This window comes from Macrobrachium nipponense, chromosome 24 (genome assembly GCF_015104395.2).
Source record: "Macrobrachium nipponense isolate FS-2020 chromosome 24, ASM1510439v2, whole genome shotgun sequence".
Lineage (NCBI taxonomy): Eukaryota > Metazoa > Arthropoda > Malacostraca > Decapoda > Palaemonidae > Macrobrachium > Macrobrachium nipponense.
The window spans coordinates 49,982,894-50,003,638 of record NC_061091.1 but is presented as its reverse complement, the minus strand read 5'-3'; the positions used below and the strand labels follow the sequence as shown (position 1 = coordinate 50,003,638).

At 38.3% G+C, this 20,745-nt stretch overlaps 1 protein-coding gene across 1 annotated transcript in view; it reads left to right on the top strand.

The window, feature by feature from the left end:
- The window catches only part of LOC135205614 (uncharacterized), a 141,333-nt gene extending 123,136 nt beyond the window's left edge, over positions 1-18,197 (top strand). Inside the window, exons 2-5 of the mRNA XM_064236406.1 lie at positions 7,120-8,017; positions 14,668-14,865; positions 15,415-15,493; positions 16,933-18,197. Coding sequence (XP_064092476.1) covers positions 7,309-8,017; positions 14,668-14,865; positions 15,415-15,493; positions 16,933-17,095 — 1,149 coding nt within the window. The 5' untranslated portion in view covers positions 7,120-7,308 and the 3' untranslated portion in view covers positions 17,096-18,197. The remainder of the gene's footprint in view (positions 1-7,119; positions 8,018-14,667; positions 14,866-15,414; positions 15,494-16,932) is intronic.
- The last annotated feature ends 2,548 nt before the right edge of the window (positions 18,198-20,745 follow it).

Below are 20,745 nucleotides of genomic sequence, written 5' to 3'. Positions count from 1 at the left end.
ACCTCCACTGACAACCTTTGTTTGGAAAAATCATAGAAACCCCCTATAGTGTGATTACACGGAAGGCCTATGCTCCAGTACAGCGCAAAGGGAAATTGAGGAGAAACATATGTAAAATAGGACCAGGAATATTTGAAACCTCTTATGATAAATATTTGACTTTTGATCTGGAAGAATCTAGTTGTGATAGTTTTGATTAGATAGAGACTTTGTGAAGTGTGTTGTCCGAGGGCCTAAGATATCATCTGAAGGTCGGGGAAAGCTGACTGCAGAATCTGCCTCATCAAAGGAAAGGGAAATATTAAAGGGATTATCGCATCTCGGAGGAGATGAAGCAGAATGTGCAGTACATGCCTTTTGGGATGACTCCAAGGGAATGATACATGTGTTGAATTTCGAGAAGCAAGAGCTCATTTCCGTATGGAAAGTAAAAAGTCATAAAAGGAATCTTGGATAATTTTCATATCTTAACTAAATATAAAAGAAAAACTCTCCTGACTTTAGTTTGGAAGAGTTTTAGAGGAAATAGCAGGTTAATATACTCCTTGTCAGCCTCCAGTTATCAAGTTCAATGGTTGCCCCGTAGGGGGATAGTGCCGTCAATGCACCTCATTCGGTGCAATATAGGCATTACTTAAGGTTCTTTGCAGCATCCCTTCGCCCCCTATCTGCAACTACTTTCATTCCTTTTACCGTACCTCCGTTCATATTCTCTTTCTTCCATCTTACTGTTTATCCTTTCCTAACAGTTGTTTCATAGTGCAACTGCGAGGTTTTCCTCCTGTTACACCTTTCAAAACTTTTACTGTCAATTTCCGTTGCAGCGCTGAATGGCCTTAGTTGCCCCAGTGCTTGGCATAATGCCAAAAATCTATATAAATCACAATTCAATGGTTGTGAAGTAGCAGATCCCCGGTTATTGGCAAATGAGTTTGCTAATCATTTTGCTAATGTTGCAAAGAAAAATGGTGATAGTCCTATTCAGCTCAAGGAAGGCCAATGGAACAGGTCGAAATTGATTTTAATACATTAAGGAATGAACCATATAATGTACCATTTACTTTGAGGGAATTTGAATCAGCCTGAAGTATATTTAATGAATCAGCTACATGACTGAATGACACAACATACTCAGTGATTAACTTGAAAATACCAAACTTTTCATATTAAACTTTATTAACAGATTTTTCAAAGAATATGTCTTCCCTGAGCTTAGGGAGATGTTAAAATTACTGCCATTTTTGTAACCAAGGAAAGACCCATTCAAGACAGAGTTTTAGCGTCCTGTTGCACTGACTTCATGGCTGTAAGATCATGGAAAAAATAGGAACACATATTTGATGTGGAACTTGGAACGTGGTTTTCGATGTATGCACTCCACAACTAATGTATTAGTTCGAATGGAATCTTCTATTTGAGAAGTTTTTACTAACAAGCAGCATCACATCATTGTTTTGTTTTCTTTGATCTTGAGAAGGCTTATTATACAACATGGAGATATGGCAATTTCAGGGTCCTTCATACTTGTAACCTGAGAGGCAATTTGCCTCTTTTTATCAAGGCATTTAAAAAAATAGATTATTTCAGATTCAAGTTGGAGCAACAATGTCAGTTGTATTGAATCAAGAAGAAGGCGTACCACAGGGAAGTATTCTGAGTGTAACCTACTTCGCCTTAGCAATCACTGGGATTTACAAAATAATTCCATTAGACATAAACGCTTTTTGTCGTTGACATTTCGGTATCCTTTGCAGCAACAAGGATGGAAGTGGGTGAACACCACCTTCAGCTTTGCATTGATAAATCATTGGAAAGTGGGCTGAGATGAATGATTTTAGATTTTCTGCTAGTAAAGCAGTAACCATGCACTTTTGCCATATAAGAGGATTACTTCCTGATCCAGATTTGTTCATTTATAGGCAGAGTTTTCCATGTTTTGGTGAAACAAGGTTTCTTGGTTTGATTTTTATAGCAAGCTCACTTGGATTCCACATCTGAAGTATATCGCGACAAAATGCTTGAAAGCAATGAATATGCTGAAAGTTCTGTCCCACGCTTCATGGATGCACTCGAACTCTTTTCGAAATTAACTAATTTGGCTTCTGCAAAGCCAAATAGCCTTACAGATCTCAATTTAATTCATGGAGGAGTAAGATTGTGTGCATGAGCGTTTAAATCGTGTCGCACTGAGAGCATGGTTGTAGATGCTAGTGAGATGCCCTGGATCTTCGTTACCAGCGTCTGTTAGTTCAGAGCTGGTACAGATTTCAGAAGCTCCCTAACTCTTTAACGAACATTTGTATGAGAAATGAAATGCATTGGCAGTTTTATGGAAATCACCCCAAGCAACCTCAACCATTCGCCGAGGATGGAGATTTTCCCAGCAAGATATTCAGTTAGCACCCCATGGAACCTTCCAGAGGTAAAATTCTTTAGATATTTTCATTTTACCGAGACAGAATTGTCCAGTGAGGCCATGCGGTAAATATTTTTAGATCATTCCTCGCAACATAAATCCGTTACAGTTTTCACAGATGGCTCATAGTTAGATGCCGGCATTGGCTTTGGAGTGGCCTTCCCTGATATAGAAAGACGCAGGGATTATCATCTGTTGCATCCATTTTTACAGCAAAAATATGTGCAATTTTAAAGGATTAAAAGGAAATTTTGATTCATAATGGAAATAGTTTTACCATATATTGTGACTAGAAGTGTTCTGCAGTCGTTGGAATCTTTTAATTCTTTAAACCCTCTGATTCTAGATATTGGAATGGCTGCTTTTAGTGGAAAGAAGTGATAAAGAAATTAATTTTTGTTTTGTGCCTTCCCACATTGGGGTGGTCGGGAACGAGCAGGCTGACCAGCAAGCAAAGTCAGCAGTCACCTTCCCAGAACCCGGAAGGTGAAGGTGCCTACTGCCATATAGGGATTTATGTCCTCTAGTAGGTCAGAAAATTGAAAAGGGTTGGCAGTTCCATTGGGGAAATATCATAAGGAACCAAATAATGTACGGTAAAGGTGCGTCCACACGGTCGAACAATGTCCGACGGACATACATTATTACCATATCATGGACGAAGCAGGATGACGTCATAAGCGTTGAAACGATGGAAATAGATCTGGCAACAAACAGTGGTACCAGATGAGGTTGTATAATACTGTTTTTACTCTGCTCACAAGGCAAAGACCGACAGACAATTGTTAACTTGTAACAATGTTTGTCCGTCGGACATTGTTCGACCGTGTGGACGCACCTTAACACGTCAGTGTCGTCTTGATCATATTCCTATGTGCCAAGGAGGCAAGAAACGATGCTGTGCAGATTGAGGATTGGATAAACAAGACTCGCTCGTGGGATTTTGATGTCCCGTGAAGATCCTCCATTTGCGATGTCTGTACTGGGCCTTTGACTGTGAGACATTTGTTGGTCGAATGTCCCAGCCTTGAGACATAGGTTCCTGTCGTGGGGGCGTGACAGAGAAGGTCATTTCATTCTAGCTAAAATTCTTGGTGAGGATTGTAATATAGAGCAGTTATATATCTTTATGTGGGAGGCGTGCCACCTCAACAAAAATTTAAATCATACATGTAAAGTATATGTAAATATTGATAATATATTCGAATAAATGATATATACACAAATTTTTAGATATTTTTATATGAAATTCTTTTAAAACTTAATTTTAGTTTTCTTTTCAAATTTATTATGGCGTCAATAACCTAGATGTTGTGACGCCATTTTTAGTAGACATACTCAATCAATTAATCGCCTATCGGCGGCGTCTTGCAAGTTGGCATACTCAGTTTTTATTACGATATGTGGACTTCAGAGCTAATCCTTAAATGTAAAGTATGACGTCAGTGGAGTGCAGAATTTCTATTGGTTAGCAGCAAGGGCATTTCTTTCTCTCCTTAGAGCATGACTTATATATACCACGGTGTGCAACCAAGGATGTGAGCGAAGGCGTGATTTCCGTCTCTGGCCAATAGTTTTGATTTGGTCCCACTGCACCGTCAGCATTTTCTATCGTATTGGAGGGTGTTGTGTCGGTCGTTTCTCCTTTCGGAATCTCACAGTTGTCTTGTGGCTTCCTTGAAGAAGGGAGGATGAACTCCTTGTTCCTTTGAACGTTTAATCCAGGCCGTTTCGATTTATACTTAACAGCCTCTTCTATTTGCAATCTATTTGTTTCTCGCTCAGTTTCAGTCAGTAGTGCCATGTGGGAGGGCGGAGTCATTTTCTGAAACTTTCACATTTCGCAGTGAGTAGGATTCGAACGTAACGCGGAAGGATCCCATCTGATTTCAAGTCAGACGCCTTAACTACTCTACCATCTCTGCTCATTAATGAAAGAATTAAACAGTAATGAAATCATTTTATAAAGAGAAGTGCCACACTATATATGGTTATAGCAGTAGACTACGGAGGATTTCTTCGTAATAAACGCAGTTGCATGAAATCATTGAAATCAGTTTTTGCTTTATGTTGTCCAGCTTTGTCCTGGTCAGTTGAAGGGAAGTATAATGGGTCATCGTATTGTAGGGCGGAGAGCAGTGGGAAAGCCCTGAGATAGCTATTCACAATTTTGGTTGGTACGGAACTCACCATTGTAAATACTGTAGAATAAGTCTCTTTGTTACCGTTTTAGAGAGCAATTTTTTTTAATAACTTACCTCGTTGCAAAAAATTGCACACTAAAAGCGGACCCCAAACCAACACCGCAGTGCCACTTTAAGCAACACTGACAATAGCATTGCAAATTTCGCTGCCAACGAACACTTATGAATGAGCGACCTTTTCACAAGAGGTGACATGACAATCTTTACGAATCTGTCTCGTCTTAGTAAATATTTGTTCTTATTTAGTTATAAATCCATGTAAATTCATATTTCGCTCATGCTGTGCTTAGATCCAGACGACCATATCTGATCTGTGCTTAGATATTTTTCCCAAGTGTGATATAAGACTTTGAAAAATCAAGTTTACACGTAAATTTAAATGGAAGGATTATCGGGAAAATTTAATCTTAAAGTGTCATGAAAGGAACGACAATAGAATCAACCATAAAAGAAATGACCAAACGACAATGGACCAAATACGACTTAAATATATTTCGGTAGGAATGCTTGTTGATATGTTGTTTACAATAACAGCCTTACCCCTTGTGAGAGAGAGAGAGAGAGAGAGAGAGAGAGAGAGAGAGAGAGAGAGAGCGTCCTTGAATTAATTACAGAATTTAGACTCCTCCCCACCCTATGCTCCCAATTGTAAACATTCTCCCATGCAATTTGTGAGGTACAACAGCTAATTATTTTCGCATTATTGCTTAGCAAGCCTCTTAAGGCCTCATTTGACTTAACTCCTAGAACTCTGTGTGACTTAAAAACTGACGAATGTATCTTTATGGAGTAAAGAGTAGGGAATTCTTTTGATTTTACTGATTCCCTGTGTATGGTAATGTTATTTACAGATGAGTCCGATATGTGTATGTATGTATGTATGTATGCATGTATATCTGGGTGCTTTGATTTAATCATATATATATACATATATATATATATATATAAATGTACATGAGTCATATCACATTACCGTCATGCATATACATACATCGAGCTACAAATGTCCTTTAATATCTAATTCGCTCTACCTTGGAATTAATATATTTTCATATATGTTAACCGAAGGGGAATTTTTTAGTCGATAAGAAATTCGTCAGCTCAAGGACGCGAACCATGGAACCAACAAATTCAGGACGCTCGATATATATATATATATATATATATATATATATATATATATATATATATAATATATATATATATATATGTGTGTGTGTGTGTGTGTGTGTGTGTGTGTGTAATACATATTATTGTCTATTAAATAATCAAATAAAAACACCCAGATACCGGGAATCTCTCCTAGGCCCTGACGAAGTGGAACTGAAAACGAACGAGATCTGACTCCCATCTTGAATGAGATGTGAAGTGAATCAGGGCGGGCAGCACTTGCCACAGAATTCCAAATCATTCAAGCAGAAGGGAGGAAACGCTCACAGAACACATTAATTACAGCTTAGACACGAATTTTGCCCGATTGTTCCGGTGTTACACATCCACTGGAGATTATGCTTGATACGTGGATTTTTTTTTTTATATATATTGCTGCTGTAGTAATCTTGAGCTTATTCAGTTATACTAGTTTAGACTCGTTGTTTACTTACAGTATTGATATTTTCAAAGGCAATTACTCATAAAAAGAAGGAGCAAATTGAGAGAGAGAGAGAGAGAGAGAGAGAGAGAGAGAGAGAGAGAGAGAGAGAGAGAGGTCCTTAATGTAGAAGAAGAGTGTAATTGTGATCATTCAATACAATATGATTGAAATGCCCTAATATGTATCATCTCTCTCTCTCTCTCTCTCTCTCTCTCTCTCTCTCTCTCTGCCCATCCTAGGATGTGATCAAGTCTTTCCCAAGGCCTCTCCTTTGAACGACGATGCTTTTTGATTTATTGATTGCACATACTTGCGGTGGTTGTCAATCAGCCGCGCATTAATACGCAACAGATAATCGTCGTCGTGAGTCACCGCTAGCTATCAATTAGGACTTTAATTGAGGAAGCAGCAGATGGGGGGATATAAATGGCGTGTCAGGGAGTGGTAGGTAATTGCTCCTTTTTTTAGCTGTCAACTTGGCGAAAGGGCACATTTTCAAGAGCAGGGAAGATTACCGTGAATTATTCAATTTGCTGATATTATTTTGCTGGTCCATATCTCTCCTTTTTATTATTATGTATTTTTTAATTTCTTAACACTTCGTTGCTAATGTTATAGTCATTTTTTGTGAAGAGTGTTTGAACGGACGACTGAATTTATAGTTTGGACAAATTCATTGTTTTATTATGCGAAATGGTTAAAGATTAAGCAGACATGGAAAGTTGTGTGACGAGGGGTGTGGGGGGTAGACGGTTCAGCTGGGGAGGGGGTGGGCGATGCCCGGAGTTGATTCTACGAAGCCTTTAATCGTCGAGCCCGGCTGTGCAATCTTCTGTGGGAATGAAACTGATTTGTTTTCATTTGTTTTTATACGTTGACTCATCGTCGCTCTTCCTTTCTTGCAGCTGCAGCAGCCGACTTCAGCGTCCCCCGGAAAACGATTCGATCAGTTTGCCTTCGCAGGGCAAAGATTACCAGCGTAGTTTTGTCTTCCTGTGTCTCGGGTCATACCTGACGCGTGCACTGTACAATCTTACTTTACTGAGAAATTCGTATTGTTTCCCTTGAAAAGTGTTTTCAGTGACGGCAACGCCATGCATTGGTTCGAGAGGACTCTTTGGCTTTTCTTCGTTGTTGCGGTCTGTGGTGTTTATGTTCAGACCGCCCCAACCGAAGAACAGACCGCAAAGCCAGCCAACAGAACCACCGCACAGAAAGACCGCCGAATTGATTTCGGGGACGATTTCAACCCGAGTGCCCACATTCCTTACGAGACGACCACTGTAGTGGGTCCTCTGAATTTAGAAATGCCACTGCAGAGGCTGCCGCCGATTATGCATACGGGTCCTGGAAAATACCTGGAAGACCGTCGTCGGCAGACGGAGGCCAGAATCCAGGAATTACAGGAACAGGTGGACCTCCTCCTGGAAGCCCAGAAGAGCAACGGCACTGCCGAAATTGTTCCCGACCCGGAGAGGGATGCGAGAACCGCGATACAGTATGGGCTGAACTGTGAGCGTGGCGACACAATCATCATCTGTTTGATGAAAAAAGTCGTCGTACTTCGGAGAGAAGTGTCGGGCATTCAGAGGGACGTCTCTGTGTTGGGGAAGAAGTTTGTCGACTTCCAGATAGACTTGAGAGAAACGAACCTGAACAAAGAGAAGGCGGAGGGAGGGCCAGACCAGGAGGAGCCTCAAAGGGAGTACGGATCGGGGGACGTTGATGGATACGACCAGTCTACCGATTTCGATAATACAACAGGAAACGGCACCACAGAGGCTCCGTTTGATATTCATCAGGGTACGTTTAATATAGTATATATTTCTGCAACCAAGTTAGTCATTTATTTTAAATCAAAACGTAGGCGAACACAAACTTTTTTTTTTTTTATGCTCAGAACAGTCCACTTCATTTGTCAATATCACAAGAAAAGCCATCCATCTCAAAAACTAATTTATTGTTGCTTGCTGATGATGGTTTGTATGGAAAAATTGTTAATCAGGCATATTATAATGTAACAATTGTTGAGCTTCTCTGTAAATTACATGTTGACAAACAGACTGGGTGAGCCGGAATAATGGCAAAACTAAGACAGATAAAAATACTGCCAAGTATAAAGCCCGAACTGTACATATTACAATTCTGAACTCTAGACAGAATTAGAAATCAGGACGGTCAGATCACGGCAATGATAGAACCTCGACAATGACAGGACTTGGCAAAACCAGAAGTTTCAAACTGTTATGAATTCACAAAATTAGAACAAATGTAAGTTAGAATTTTGACAAAGCTGTACTTTTGCGCCAAAAGTGTTTTATGGGACGGCGCCTGTGATCCTGGAAGATATGAAGCCAGGTAAATATGAATCTTAAAATCTTGATTAATATTTTTGCTTTTATGACACATTGGATGCTGTTTAACCTATATATTTTTTTATATCCGATAAAGTCCATTTAAAATTAGAAACTTAAAATTCTATCCAGACGTTGAAGTTATTACTTGGATCCGGACATTTTTGTTATCTATATGCTTTGAATCATGGTTTTCAACTATCAAAGCGCATAAAAATAGGACAGTTCAGTCATCAGAATGTTGAAATCCAAACGCTCCAGTTACCTAACTACCCAAATACCCAGTACCAAATCAGCTGGCTCCTAAAAAGCTGCGCCAAATCGCCTACCCCCAACTGAGCCCAACCTTCCCAATCTGCCTGAATGTTTTTTTAAGTACATTTCATGTACAGTAAGTTCCAGAAGTGAAGCGACAAATCTCAGAATTGATCGTACTTCTTTAGAAACTTGTGGGGTTGCCAGTTAGTATATTTTATTCCAATTATTGTCATCCTATTTATCTGATAATACGTATCAGTGATTAACTGTATAAGTGCACAAAGTATTTCCCCAGTAAATGATCAATGTTAGTTCAGTAATTGTTTATTAATAGAAAATAAAAAGAATTTCCCCAAAGAAACATCTGCGGCTTCCAAAGTGTGATATGAAGTGTTCACCATAGAGTGGCAGCAGGAACCGTGTGCATAAGCATTGGCCTAATATTTGTCAATTAACTTTCTACTTTTATAGCGTTATATCGAAAGTTATTATGATTTCTTTTGATAAAGCACAGAGAAATTTAGCATCTGATTAAATGAAATATAAATAAGACAAGTTGGTGTAAAAAAAAATTAAAAAAAAAAAATAAAAAAAAAACGAAATCCAAGTTATGTGCCCGTTTAGCGTTGGTTACATGGTTAGGCCTATTTCAAGAATCAAGGAAATATATTTTCCAGCTTGTTAGGTAATAATTTCATGGAATTTCTCGATTGTGCAAATTTTTGCATGCGGAATTGCGTTCAGGGTCGCACCAAACAAGTATTTTCGTAGGTTTCCACCTTTTTTTTTCAGTGCATAAGTGAGACTATTCTTGTCCATACGATCCGGAGTGTGAATATGCTTGGCGAGCATTATTTTAATTCGAGTATCCCCTGTTATGCCTCTCTCCTCTCTCTGCTCTCTCTCTCTCTCTCTCCTCTCTGCTCTCTCTCTATCAGGAAGTTTTTATCTATCAGGAATAACCAGAGGTCTGTTTCAAGAATCGAGCACTAGGCCTATTGGTCATGCTCGGGTGCTTCTTTATATATATATATATATATATATATATATATATATATATATATATATATATCCCCAAAAAACTCATAAATTTCTGTTATGCAATGATACTTGTCTGGATCGAACTGATTACTGGTTGTCAGTGGAAATATGAATTTGGGTGATATCACTCCCTTATCATACGTCCACTTACGCAAATTCAGTCTTAAATTTCACGGTTGGGATGATTCGAAGATTTGAGGTAATAGGTTGAAGTGAAAAAGATGGAGTTAGTATTGTGGGTAGAGGTAGAGGTAGAGGGGGGAAGGGGTGGTTGGGGTCTGTCTTCTCCCTACTCAACTAGATGGTGATTTTACGGGTGTTCTGGTTGCTTGCGACCGACTTTCTTATTCTTTATATAGCGAGTCTGTTTCCCAGGTGCAAGGACAGGTCCTGGTGTCGGTCCTGAAGGTTCTATTCTTGCCTAAATAACAGACAGTGGCCCTGCATTGTAAGCCTTGCAATGCCCAGAACTAGGCCTAGTCACCTGAAGGTAGCAGCAGAGGTTAGAGCCTTTCTCGAAGATGGTGTTTTATGCTCGGTCCTAGAAGCTAGAATCAGAACTACCAACCACCCCCAACTTCTCCATTGAATCTAGGTGCATTCATGGTTATGTTTAATGTCGCGGAGATTTTCCCTTCACATTCTATTGATACTTGCATGGTTTTATGCATCTTCGCTAAAATAATTGATAATACACTATAATATTAAATATTTGTTTCCACATTGCTCGAAATATACATTGGTAATGTTGGTAATCCCGTGTTGAACGAGAATTTCAAATTGTTTCGTTTCTATAGTTTGAAGTAATTGTTATACTTTAAAATAATTACTATTACCCAAATTTTTTCTTATGATTGTTATAAATATCATAGATTTGATATTTGTGCATCATATGTTAGCTTTATTTTGCTTGATAGAGCTTTCACTGTAGAAAAAAAAAATATTTTTCAGCTACGAGTTGTAGTTGCCAGTTAGTGAATTTCGAACGAAATTCTCTGAAATTTGTCGCTTCAGTTTTGGAACTTACTGTACCTAAATGTTTACAGCCCTGGCATTTCAATTAACTGAAATGCCAGGATTCAAATATTCAGGTAAATGAAATGTCTGCTTCCAAACCATTCAGTCAAGGGCAGTCCCAAGATTCAATCACAGGTATATAAAATGTCTAATTTCAAATCCCACAATTAACGGAGACTCCAGAATTCAGACAATCAGCTACTTAAAATGTCCAGTTTCAAAGCATTTAGTGACCTTACACGGAAGGATTCAGACCTTCAGGTAAAGGAACTGTCCGACTTCAAACCATTCGGTTACCTGAAGCATCAGGAGTCAAACATTCGAGTGAAAGAAATATCCAGCTTAAAATCATTCAGTAACCAAAAATGCCATTATTCAAATATGAATGAAATGCCCTCCTGAATATTTGAATAATGGGATTTTTGGTTATTGAATGATTTTAAGCTGGATATTTCTTTCACTCGAATGTTTGACTCCTGATGCTTCAGGTAACCGAATGGTTTGAAGTCGGACAGTTCCTTTACCTGAAGGTCTGAATCCTTCCGTGTAAGGTCACTAAATGCTTTGAAACTGGACATTTTAAGTAGCTGATTGTCTGAATTCTGGAGTTTCCATTAATTGTGGGATTTGAAACTAGACATTTCATATACCTGTGTTTGAATCTTGGGACTGCTCTTGACTGAATGGTTTGGAAGCAGACAACATTTCATTTACCTGAATATTTGAATCTTGGAATTTCAGTTAACTTCAGGATTTGAAACCAGACATTTCATTTACTTTTAATGTCTGAATAATGGCATTTCAGGTGACTGAATGGCTCGAAACCGGAAATTTCATTTACCTGAATGTTTGAATTTCGGCATTTTTAGTAACTGAATGGTTTGAAACCGGACATTTCTCTTTCCCCGAATGTTTGAATTCTGTCATTTTGGGCAATGAATTGAAACCGGACATTTCATTTACTCCAATGTTTGAATCCTGACATTTCAGTGAACTTGAATGAAGGGTTTAAAACCGGATATTTCATTTCCCTGGATTTTGGAATGTAGGTATTTCCGCCAACTGGATGCTTTGAAATCGGACATTTCATCAACACTGAAGGGCTGAATCCTGGCATTCAGGTGGCTGAATGTATTGAAACCGGATAGTTCATTTACCTGAGAATATTAATCCAGACATTTCAGGTAACTGAACTCATTGAAATGGGACAATTTCATCAACCCTGAATGTCTGAAACCTGGCATTTCAGACAATTGAATGATCTGAAACCGGACATTTCATTTGCCTGAATGTTTGGATCCTGGCATTTTGGGCAACTGAATATATTGAAACCAGACATTTCATATACTTGAATGTTGGAATCTTAGCATTTTGAGCAACTGAATATATTGAAACCGGACATTTCATATACTTGAATGTTTGAATTTTTGCATTTCAGGCAACTGAATGGTTTGAAACCGGATATTTCATATACCTGAATATTTATTCCTGTCAGTTCTTTGAATTCTTAGAAACCGGACATTTCATATATCTTAATGTTCTTTGAATTTCTATTTACCTGAATGCCTGAATGCCTGAATCATGGCATTATGGGTAACTGAATGCATCGAGTCAGGTTATTTCATTTGCCTTGATGTTTTGAATCCGGACATTCCAGTTAACTGAATATTTATAACTTTGACATGTGAATTATGTAACTTATTTAATTCGGACATTTTATACAGTGATGTATGAAGTCGATCACTTCAGTTAACTGAATGATTAGACATATCTCAATACATTTATTTCTTGTTTTGAATTCTTTGAATTCCGGACATTAAGTTTATCTTTAAAGCCGTAAATTCGGCCATTTCTATTTTCTTAAAATGTTCGGAATTCAGTAGAAGTATGGACTCCAATGGCATCATTTGCCTGGATTTCAAGCATGAAGATATTTTGGTAATTCAAAGACCTTAAAGGAAGAAATTTTTTTTATTTAAGGGGAGGTAATCCCAACCATTTCAAGCCCATTGTCGCAAAGGTTTTCTTGACTATTTTTGTCACCTTTATCTTCTTGATATCTTGGCACAGCATGTTTTAGACCCTCCGGTAATTTTGGGCAATATAATGAAGTACCAGAATTTATTAAGTCTATTTACTCTTGAACTTTTTAAATTTCCTCAACATTCGTTAAAGATACCCGAACACCTGTCCTTGGCTTCGCTAAAGCGTTTCTCTCTCTGTCACAAATTTATGAATTAATATTGTACTACGATATGGCTTTTGATTCTTGAATTACCGACAATGATCATATCCAATTCAGTATCTTTCATATAAGCATTTATATGTTTTTTATATATGTATGCTTTTATTTATTACCATGGAATGGGGTGGTAATGGGTCAGTGTTGATTATGAGATATTTCAGATATGTGGCAATGACTATCCTCTGTTAGCAAGGTATGGTATTGTATATGGCGCATTGTCTATGACCGGGACCAATGGCTCAGGAAGCGATGGTAAAAGTAGCGATGTCAGCCATCGGAGGAGCAATATTGGCCTTTCATCTCCCTATGGCAGTAGTCACCCCACTGTCGCTTTTTATTTATTTATTTATTTTTTTTTTTTGCGGCGATACAAAAAAAAGAATTTTCAGCAAATCCTTCCACAGAATTATATAATTGTCAATTTGATAAAAAGAATTTTAAAATAATTCAGTCCTGTTTCGGTGCACGTATGTTAAATGCGACCCTTAAAGAGATTGTCACTTATCTTTCTAGAAATATTCTTAGCCCAATGACTACCTTCAACGTGTTGTATGCAGCGAATAGCCGTAATGCAAATGCATTGCGCCATCCACGATGACAATACCGCAAGATGTTTGCCATAGCTGATACAGTTGGATGGACGTCTACTTGCAGCTATGGGTGACTTCAGACGTTTCTGCATATCGGGGGACAAAATAAACATACCTGAACATTTTCTGACGGTCCACTCATCTGTCTCTGAATGCCGTAAATGAACCATGAGGCTATAATAATCTCTCAAAACAATGAAATACAGATACACTTTAATGTATAAAATAATTTGCATATGTAAAACGCAAAAAGCCGTATCGTAGTACACTCTCCCATTCATAAGTTTGGGACAGAGAGAGAAACGAGTGGGTGAGGTTTCTTTCCTAACTATTTAGCGAAGCCAAGAACAGGTGTTCGGGTATCTTTAACGAATGTCGAGGAAATTGCAAAAGGTCAAGAGTAAATTGCCTTAATAAATTCTGGTACTTCATTATATTGCCCAAAATGACCGGAGGGCCTAAAACACACTGTGCCAAGATATCAAGAAGATGGAGTTGATATATAAAAAGATTCAAGAAAACCTATGAAACAACAATGGGCTTGAAATGATTAGTAGATTTGTGCGATATTTGATATTTCATTTATTGTTAACGAGGGATTCAGGACCGCACATGATTAGGAAATACATGACAGTTTTATGTTCAAATATGAAAGGACTTAATTCACAGTCATAACTTTGTAGTGTTTCTTGTTCCTACCGTTGCTATGCAAAATATTCTCACATTTATATAGAGCAGAAGTAGAATGTCTATGATGTCGAGTGTGTTTCTATATATATATATATATATATATATAATATATATATATATATATATATATATATATATATATATATATATATAATATACCTTATACGACTGTCATTTATTCTCTGGGGCAAGTGGCGTATGCTTTCATTAAGTATTTAACCAGAGTTATGTATCATGACACATTTCTTTATACAACAGATCCTCTATGTCCGCCGAGATTTGAAAGAGTGGGCAGCATCTGTTACTACGTGGTAACAGACAGAGCTAGCGGTGTGACGTCAGCGCGCGACTTCTGCCAAACTCACGGAGGATACCTGGCCCGTCCACGGGATTCTCTGACCCTCCACGACCTCGCAAACCACCTTACCAGACTCTATGACAAGGAGAGCAATCAGTGTGAGTTTAAACTCTTCGTATGTGCGAATAAATTAGGCGTCTCTTCTTCATATGCAGACACACAGTGACAATATTCTTGAGTTTGAAATGACCAGGGTTTTAATCTTGTAGTTATTTAATGATATGACTTTGCGAGAGGATTTGTCATGTTAAAATACAGTCTTGACCTTACAAGCTCGCCTAATATATAGTTTTCCCCTACTAAGTAAAATAAAGCTGCAAAAAAACTGCTTTCAAGTGAGAATTTTCATTTTCAAACAGATCTCCGTGTCATCTGGATCTTCCTGAATGGTCATATATCGAAATACACGAGAGGCCTATTCATTTTTTGTGTTCTTATATAATTTGCCATTTTTATCAGTCAAGTATTTTCTTGGCATTCCCAACATCATTAAGATAATTAGTTTTGATTCCTAATAAGTTTAATACTTGGTGATTTCAGTAATTCAAAAGCTATTACTCGCATGAAAGGTTTCTAGATCATAGAGCAGTTTCCAGTAAGCTGAAAGATAACCGTTCGTATGGCACTGACTGACCTTTATCTTGCAGTGTCTGAACTCTGGGTAGACGGGCAGTATCAGGCGGAGAAAGATGCGTGGAAATGGAGTGACGGTGTCGTGATTAACAGGTAAGACGCAAAAACAAAATTTATCTCGGAGTTAAGATAGTCTTGTGAGAGCGACAAGGGTTCCGGTGGGGCCAAGGAACCAGAAAGCTGATTAAAAGTAGAGAATGTTAGATTCCCTCTTGTCAAATTATCATTAAAAACAATTTGTCCCTCTGTCAAAATAATTTCACTCACGCTTCTTGTTTACCTGTGCGCCCGTTTTTGGTTGTCTCTCTTTCATGCTGAGCGATCTGGACATAATCTTTTTCGTCATCCTAAGTAAATTGTAAAAACTATTCATGTAGCTGGTTTGGATAATTTTTGATCTTAATATTTTCATATTAAACATAATAGACATGGACAGTTTCATGGGAGACAGGCCTAAATGGAATCAAGAAGAAAAACAGGGAATAGGTAGCATGAAGGTTTTCATTTGTTTATAATGGGTAATGGCAAATGTGTATACTGAATGGATAAAGCTTTTCTCAAGGCCTTTGCTAAATTCATTGGTTTTCTGGCCTCATTGTGACCGCAAGCGCAGCTGCATATTGGCAGTGCTTCATTTCCATTTCATTTTTGCTGTAATAATGGACTTTGTTACTCACCAGTGACTTTTAGTATACTTTGTATGTTTTTCTTCAACGTTGAGAAATAAGAATTTCAAATCCTGTTGAACCAAAATAGAAGCCTCAGGATTTGAAGTATCTTCAACTGTTCAAAAATGAACGTCGTAGTGAGATTTTATGTATTTTTTTCTTTTTTTGGTATCGTATCTCGTGTTTTCATAGAAAGAATCTTGGGCGTTCAGTCATATCTTACAAAGTCAGTTTTTATTTGCCTTACAGTTCTCCCTCTTTTTTTTCTTAAGGAACCAAAGGCAGGTCCTCTCTTTCCCGCAGGTACAACTTTGTTTTGTTTTGGGAGCTGGTTGCAGCCCCAGAGGATTTTTCTTAAATTCAAAAGCTTACACATCAGAGGTTGCCAATGTAACACCCAAGAAGTTAAATGTTCCATAACTTTGCCCTCCTTTCATTGTCATGAAAGTCTGAGTTCATGCCTCTTTCACCAGTCTGATAGCTGTGTACACCCACCAAACAACTAATCATTGTGCTACCGTCAGCATTTACTGGATTTTTTTATATATATGTTTTTGTGCTTGGAGTTATCTTCTTAGTTGTTTGCTGTCTTTTCTGCAACTCTTTTCCTTCTCTTAAAAGGTAGCCAATTCCATTGTTTCCGTAGTGCTGTAAACTCTTTATCCCTTCTAGGCTCTTGGTTTTTTCATTCTCTCTGAAGGTCTGTGTTTTATAAGGTAGTTTTGCTGCCTTTCATGTTTGACCTCTTGGAATAAATGTGATCCAGATTATAAGCTGTTAAATTCTTTCAGCACTAAATTCCCAATCTGCAATACATATTATAGCAGAAAACACTCCTCATATTGATACATTGTTAATCTTCAGATCCATCTGGGGAATCTTCGACACACCAACGAAGTCTCACAGAGCCGGCACCTGCGTCCTCCTGAAGAAGGAGCTCAACTACCTTGCCATGGCCCAAGACTGCGAATACCACTATTTCTTTGTCTGTCAGGCTGAAACCAGAGATGACTTCCCTGCTATGTAAATGCATTTGTTGATTGTATTCAACGTTGATTCCTTTAAGGAAAGCCAAAGGTTAGATGTAGGTACCAGTTGCCGGTAGTAGTAGTAGCAGTGATAATGGTCAGATGAATTGTTCTATCCAGTGTACGGGATTAGTGTAACGTACGTAAGTAGAAAGTCACTGAGTATGTATGTATATATAGCTGCAAGCCCACCCATGTAGTTATATATTCGTTGGATATTAATTCTTTGTGCGGTAATTGTTTTCCATCAGATCATCAGATTAATATATAGATCTCAGGCCTTGGTATGTATAAAAAGAGAGCTGAATTTCATACTGTGGCCATTATTTTCAATGAAAGCTAGATTTACTCAACCTAAGTTTTTCTCTGTCGAAGAGAGATCATTATATTCCTGAAATTTAAGGATTTCAGCTAATCACACAATGCAATAGTTATATAGACATTAGGAATCCAAAAAGAAAAAATTGAAATGAATAACGGTTCAGTCATCCAACATCAAAAAGATGTATGCATATTGATTAACTCTTCATAAATAAATATTAGATTGCTGATAACTCTGTTGCCCATATTTAAAAGGCGTTTTACTCAATGCAAGAATTTTTACTTTTTACTCAAGTGGCTTAGTTGTTCAGTACCAGTTGGTGATTGGAAGTTACAAGCACTACTTATGACTAGCCACCATAAGGTCTTTGCTATTTGAGGCCTTGGAACCTTTCATCGGCCACTGATCAGATGTAGATGGAACAGTTACTGCCTACATATTCAATCATATTTGCTCTTTACCTAAACGAGTGAATATGGACTGACGCCTGTATCACTTGACTTGTATCTTAGATTAGAACTCTGTAGTAAGGCTAATTATTAGAGGTTGTAGAATGTATACAGTGATTTTTTTATTTTGTGATGTGTGTAGCTTCAGTTATGTAGACTTGCTATAAGGATTACTGGCGTAGAGCTCAGTTCTAAGAGACATAAGAATTGTGTAATTACTATTACATTAGTACAGTTGTTGCTTATGTAAATCTTAGATTTATAATCATGTAGCATTTTCTTACATGGAAAGTTTTAATAAAACAGTTATAATATCTGTAATTATTAACACATACTTAGTTTTTATATTTTTAAAGATATTTAATGTTAACCTTCTGTACAGGTATTTTCATTGCAATAGTGTCATTATGTTCACATAATTGAATGCACGAATGCTCATGAAACATTAACTGAATCTGAATCCCAATACATTGCATTTTTGGCACAAGTAATTTCTTCTGTAAGCACAAGTTTGGACCCTGATCAATCAGATGAGGCTGGAAGTTGGTGCTGTAGTGCAAAACGACTAAAATTATCAAGCCAACTTCCACTAAAGTGTAAACTTCATATTTATTTTGTCTAATTCTTGATCAAGTATAAATTCTCTCCCTAAGAGAAATTTTGAATATCCATCACAACCTTTAATGTGGGTGTCATGAATGGTTTAGGAAAGAGCTAAATGATCACCTGAACCTGAATGGAATATCTATAATAATTAAATCCGAGTGGATCCAATTGTTTGTCCACCCTGGGTGGGGGCGGGGTATGTAGGGGAGGGTAGGGGAGGCAAGGGCAACGCTGGGTTCCAGCACATCTGAGCGCGCCATCAAGCTCAGATAAACTGTAAACACACAAAACAGCCTGATTATGCACCTGATTATGCACTTCAGATTTAAATGGGAAAAAAATTACAAAGATCTAAAGGAATATGCAACACTAACCAAGAAAGTTAAAAAACCAACATTAAAGCAAAGAGTACAAGTACAGAATTAAGTAGATCCGTTAAAATGTCAAAAAAGCATAGGAAAGCAGTTACTCGCTGTAAGACAACTTTTGCTTAGATTTTCGATGCCCTTTAGAAGTCTAACCGCCGCCGAGTCTACAAAATCCAAAAATGGTCAATTTGTCAATTTATCATCGTGTAACAGTAACAGTTCAGCTCTCGGTCAAGATGATATCATTTTCAAATGATGAAACATTTCGTCCCCTTGGCTAGAAGCTGTTCATTTAAATTCAACTGTGGACAAAAGACTTTTGTTATAATGATGGCATCACGCCATCATTATAACAAAAGCTAAACGAGGTATAGATCCATCATATTATGGAGCAATACCTCTAAGATGTTGTGTAATTAAAATAATGGAAATAATGGTGGATTCAAGGCTAACATGATACCTAAACAACATTATCTCCTCCCCTCATTAGATTTACATTTAATCCAATATGTCATGTAAAGGATCATATCCATGGATTTCAAGCATAGACAAGTAACTGTTCTCATAGTTTTCGACATCCAGGGATATGGTTGAGCTTAGAGATTTTTATATCGAAATCATTACATAACTACTGTATATGATGCCACCTACCTTTTAAAAGTCTTCACAGACCACCAGTGTCATTCCTGATCGGGGGCGGCGGATGGGGGCTGTTTGAAATCACCCTCCGGGCCCCAAAGTGAGGGGTCCCCCAAAATGCAAATTTAACCATTGCTGCTATGACAGGACAAGGTAAATCTAGTGGCCCCAAAATGGTCAAGGACCCCATTTGTATTTGGACCCGAATGTTTGGGGCCCACTAAAGGGCCCCAATTTCCAATTTTGTGAACAAAAAATGTAACAAAAATGATATGTAAAAGAAATAAGGCTCTCCAGGGGCGGCCCCTCCCAATCGTAGAGCCAATTATAGACCTTCTCATACGGATCGGAGGAGGATGGGTAACGTTGATTGGGTTAAGGACAGGGCCGACCTAAGGCAATTGATTACTGCTTAAAGGGGTCCTAGGGTAATTATCCTCTGAGGGCCCCCATAATGGCCCCATTAGCCCAGATAATACACATTCAAATAATTCAATGAATCTGGCCTTCTGCTTAACCCAGGGGGACGGTGACCCCATTGAAGGTTGCTTGGGTCAGCCCTGGATAACGGGATTAGGGCAAGGGTGTCAGTGTCATGTGTGGGTTAGGGAGAGAATACAGTCTGAAATTTGCATTTACAAGTGCCTTTAAAATGATTCTTCAATTGCTCATATTCTAAAAATTTCCTGGGGCGGGGGGGGGGGGGGGGTGGCTTACAGCGGTCCCCCCAAATCCCAAACCCCCACCTGCTTTGGCTCGCTTCGCTCGCCTCCCACCCCATAAGAGGGGCCCCAAATGGGACTGTGCCCCCGGGCCCCAAAATGTCTAGGAACGCCCCTGCAGACCACGCTTTCCAAGTACAAGACATCTTCACATTATACATTGGTGTTACACAGGGAGGTGTGATGAGCATTAAAATAGGTTTACTAGTTTTCAGTACACATTACAAACCAGTTACCAAATGGACTTGCAAATAGTTTATGCCTGATGATCTTGCAGTATGTTACAGTGTCTTTAATGTACAACGTGCCGGACATTCCTTCATCGTGTCATTGCAAAAGCAGACACCTGGACCTCTTCGGTAGATTTCCAGGTGTCTATGTAGACCTCAGCTGGAGAATGAAGTATACTAGGGAGCTAAAAATTAAAAACTGTAATACCTATAAACCAAACTGAACTCTTAAGTTAGAGAGTTACAGCGGTCCCCCCCAAATCCCCCACCTGCTTTGGCTCGCTTCGCTCGCCTCCCACCCCATAAGAGGGGC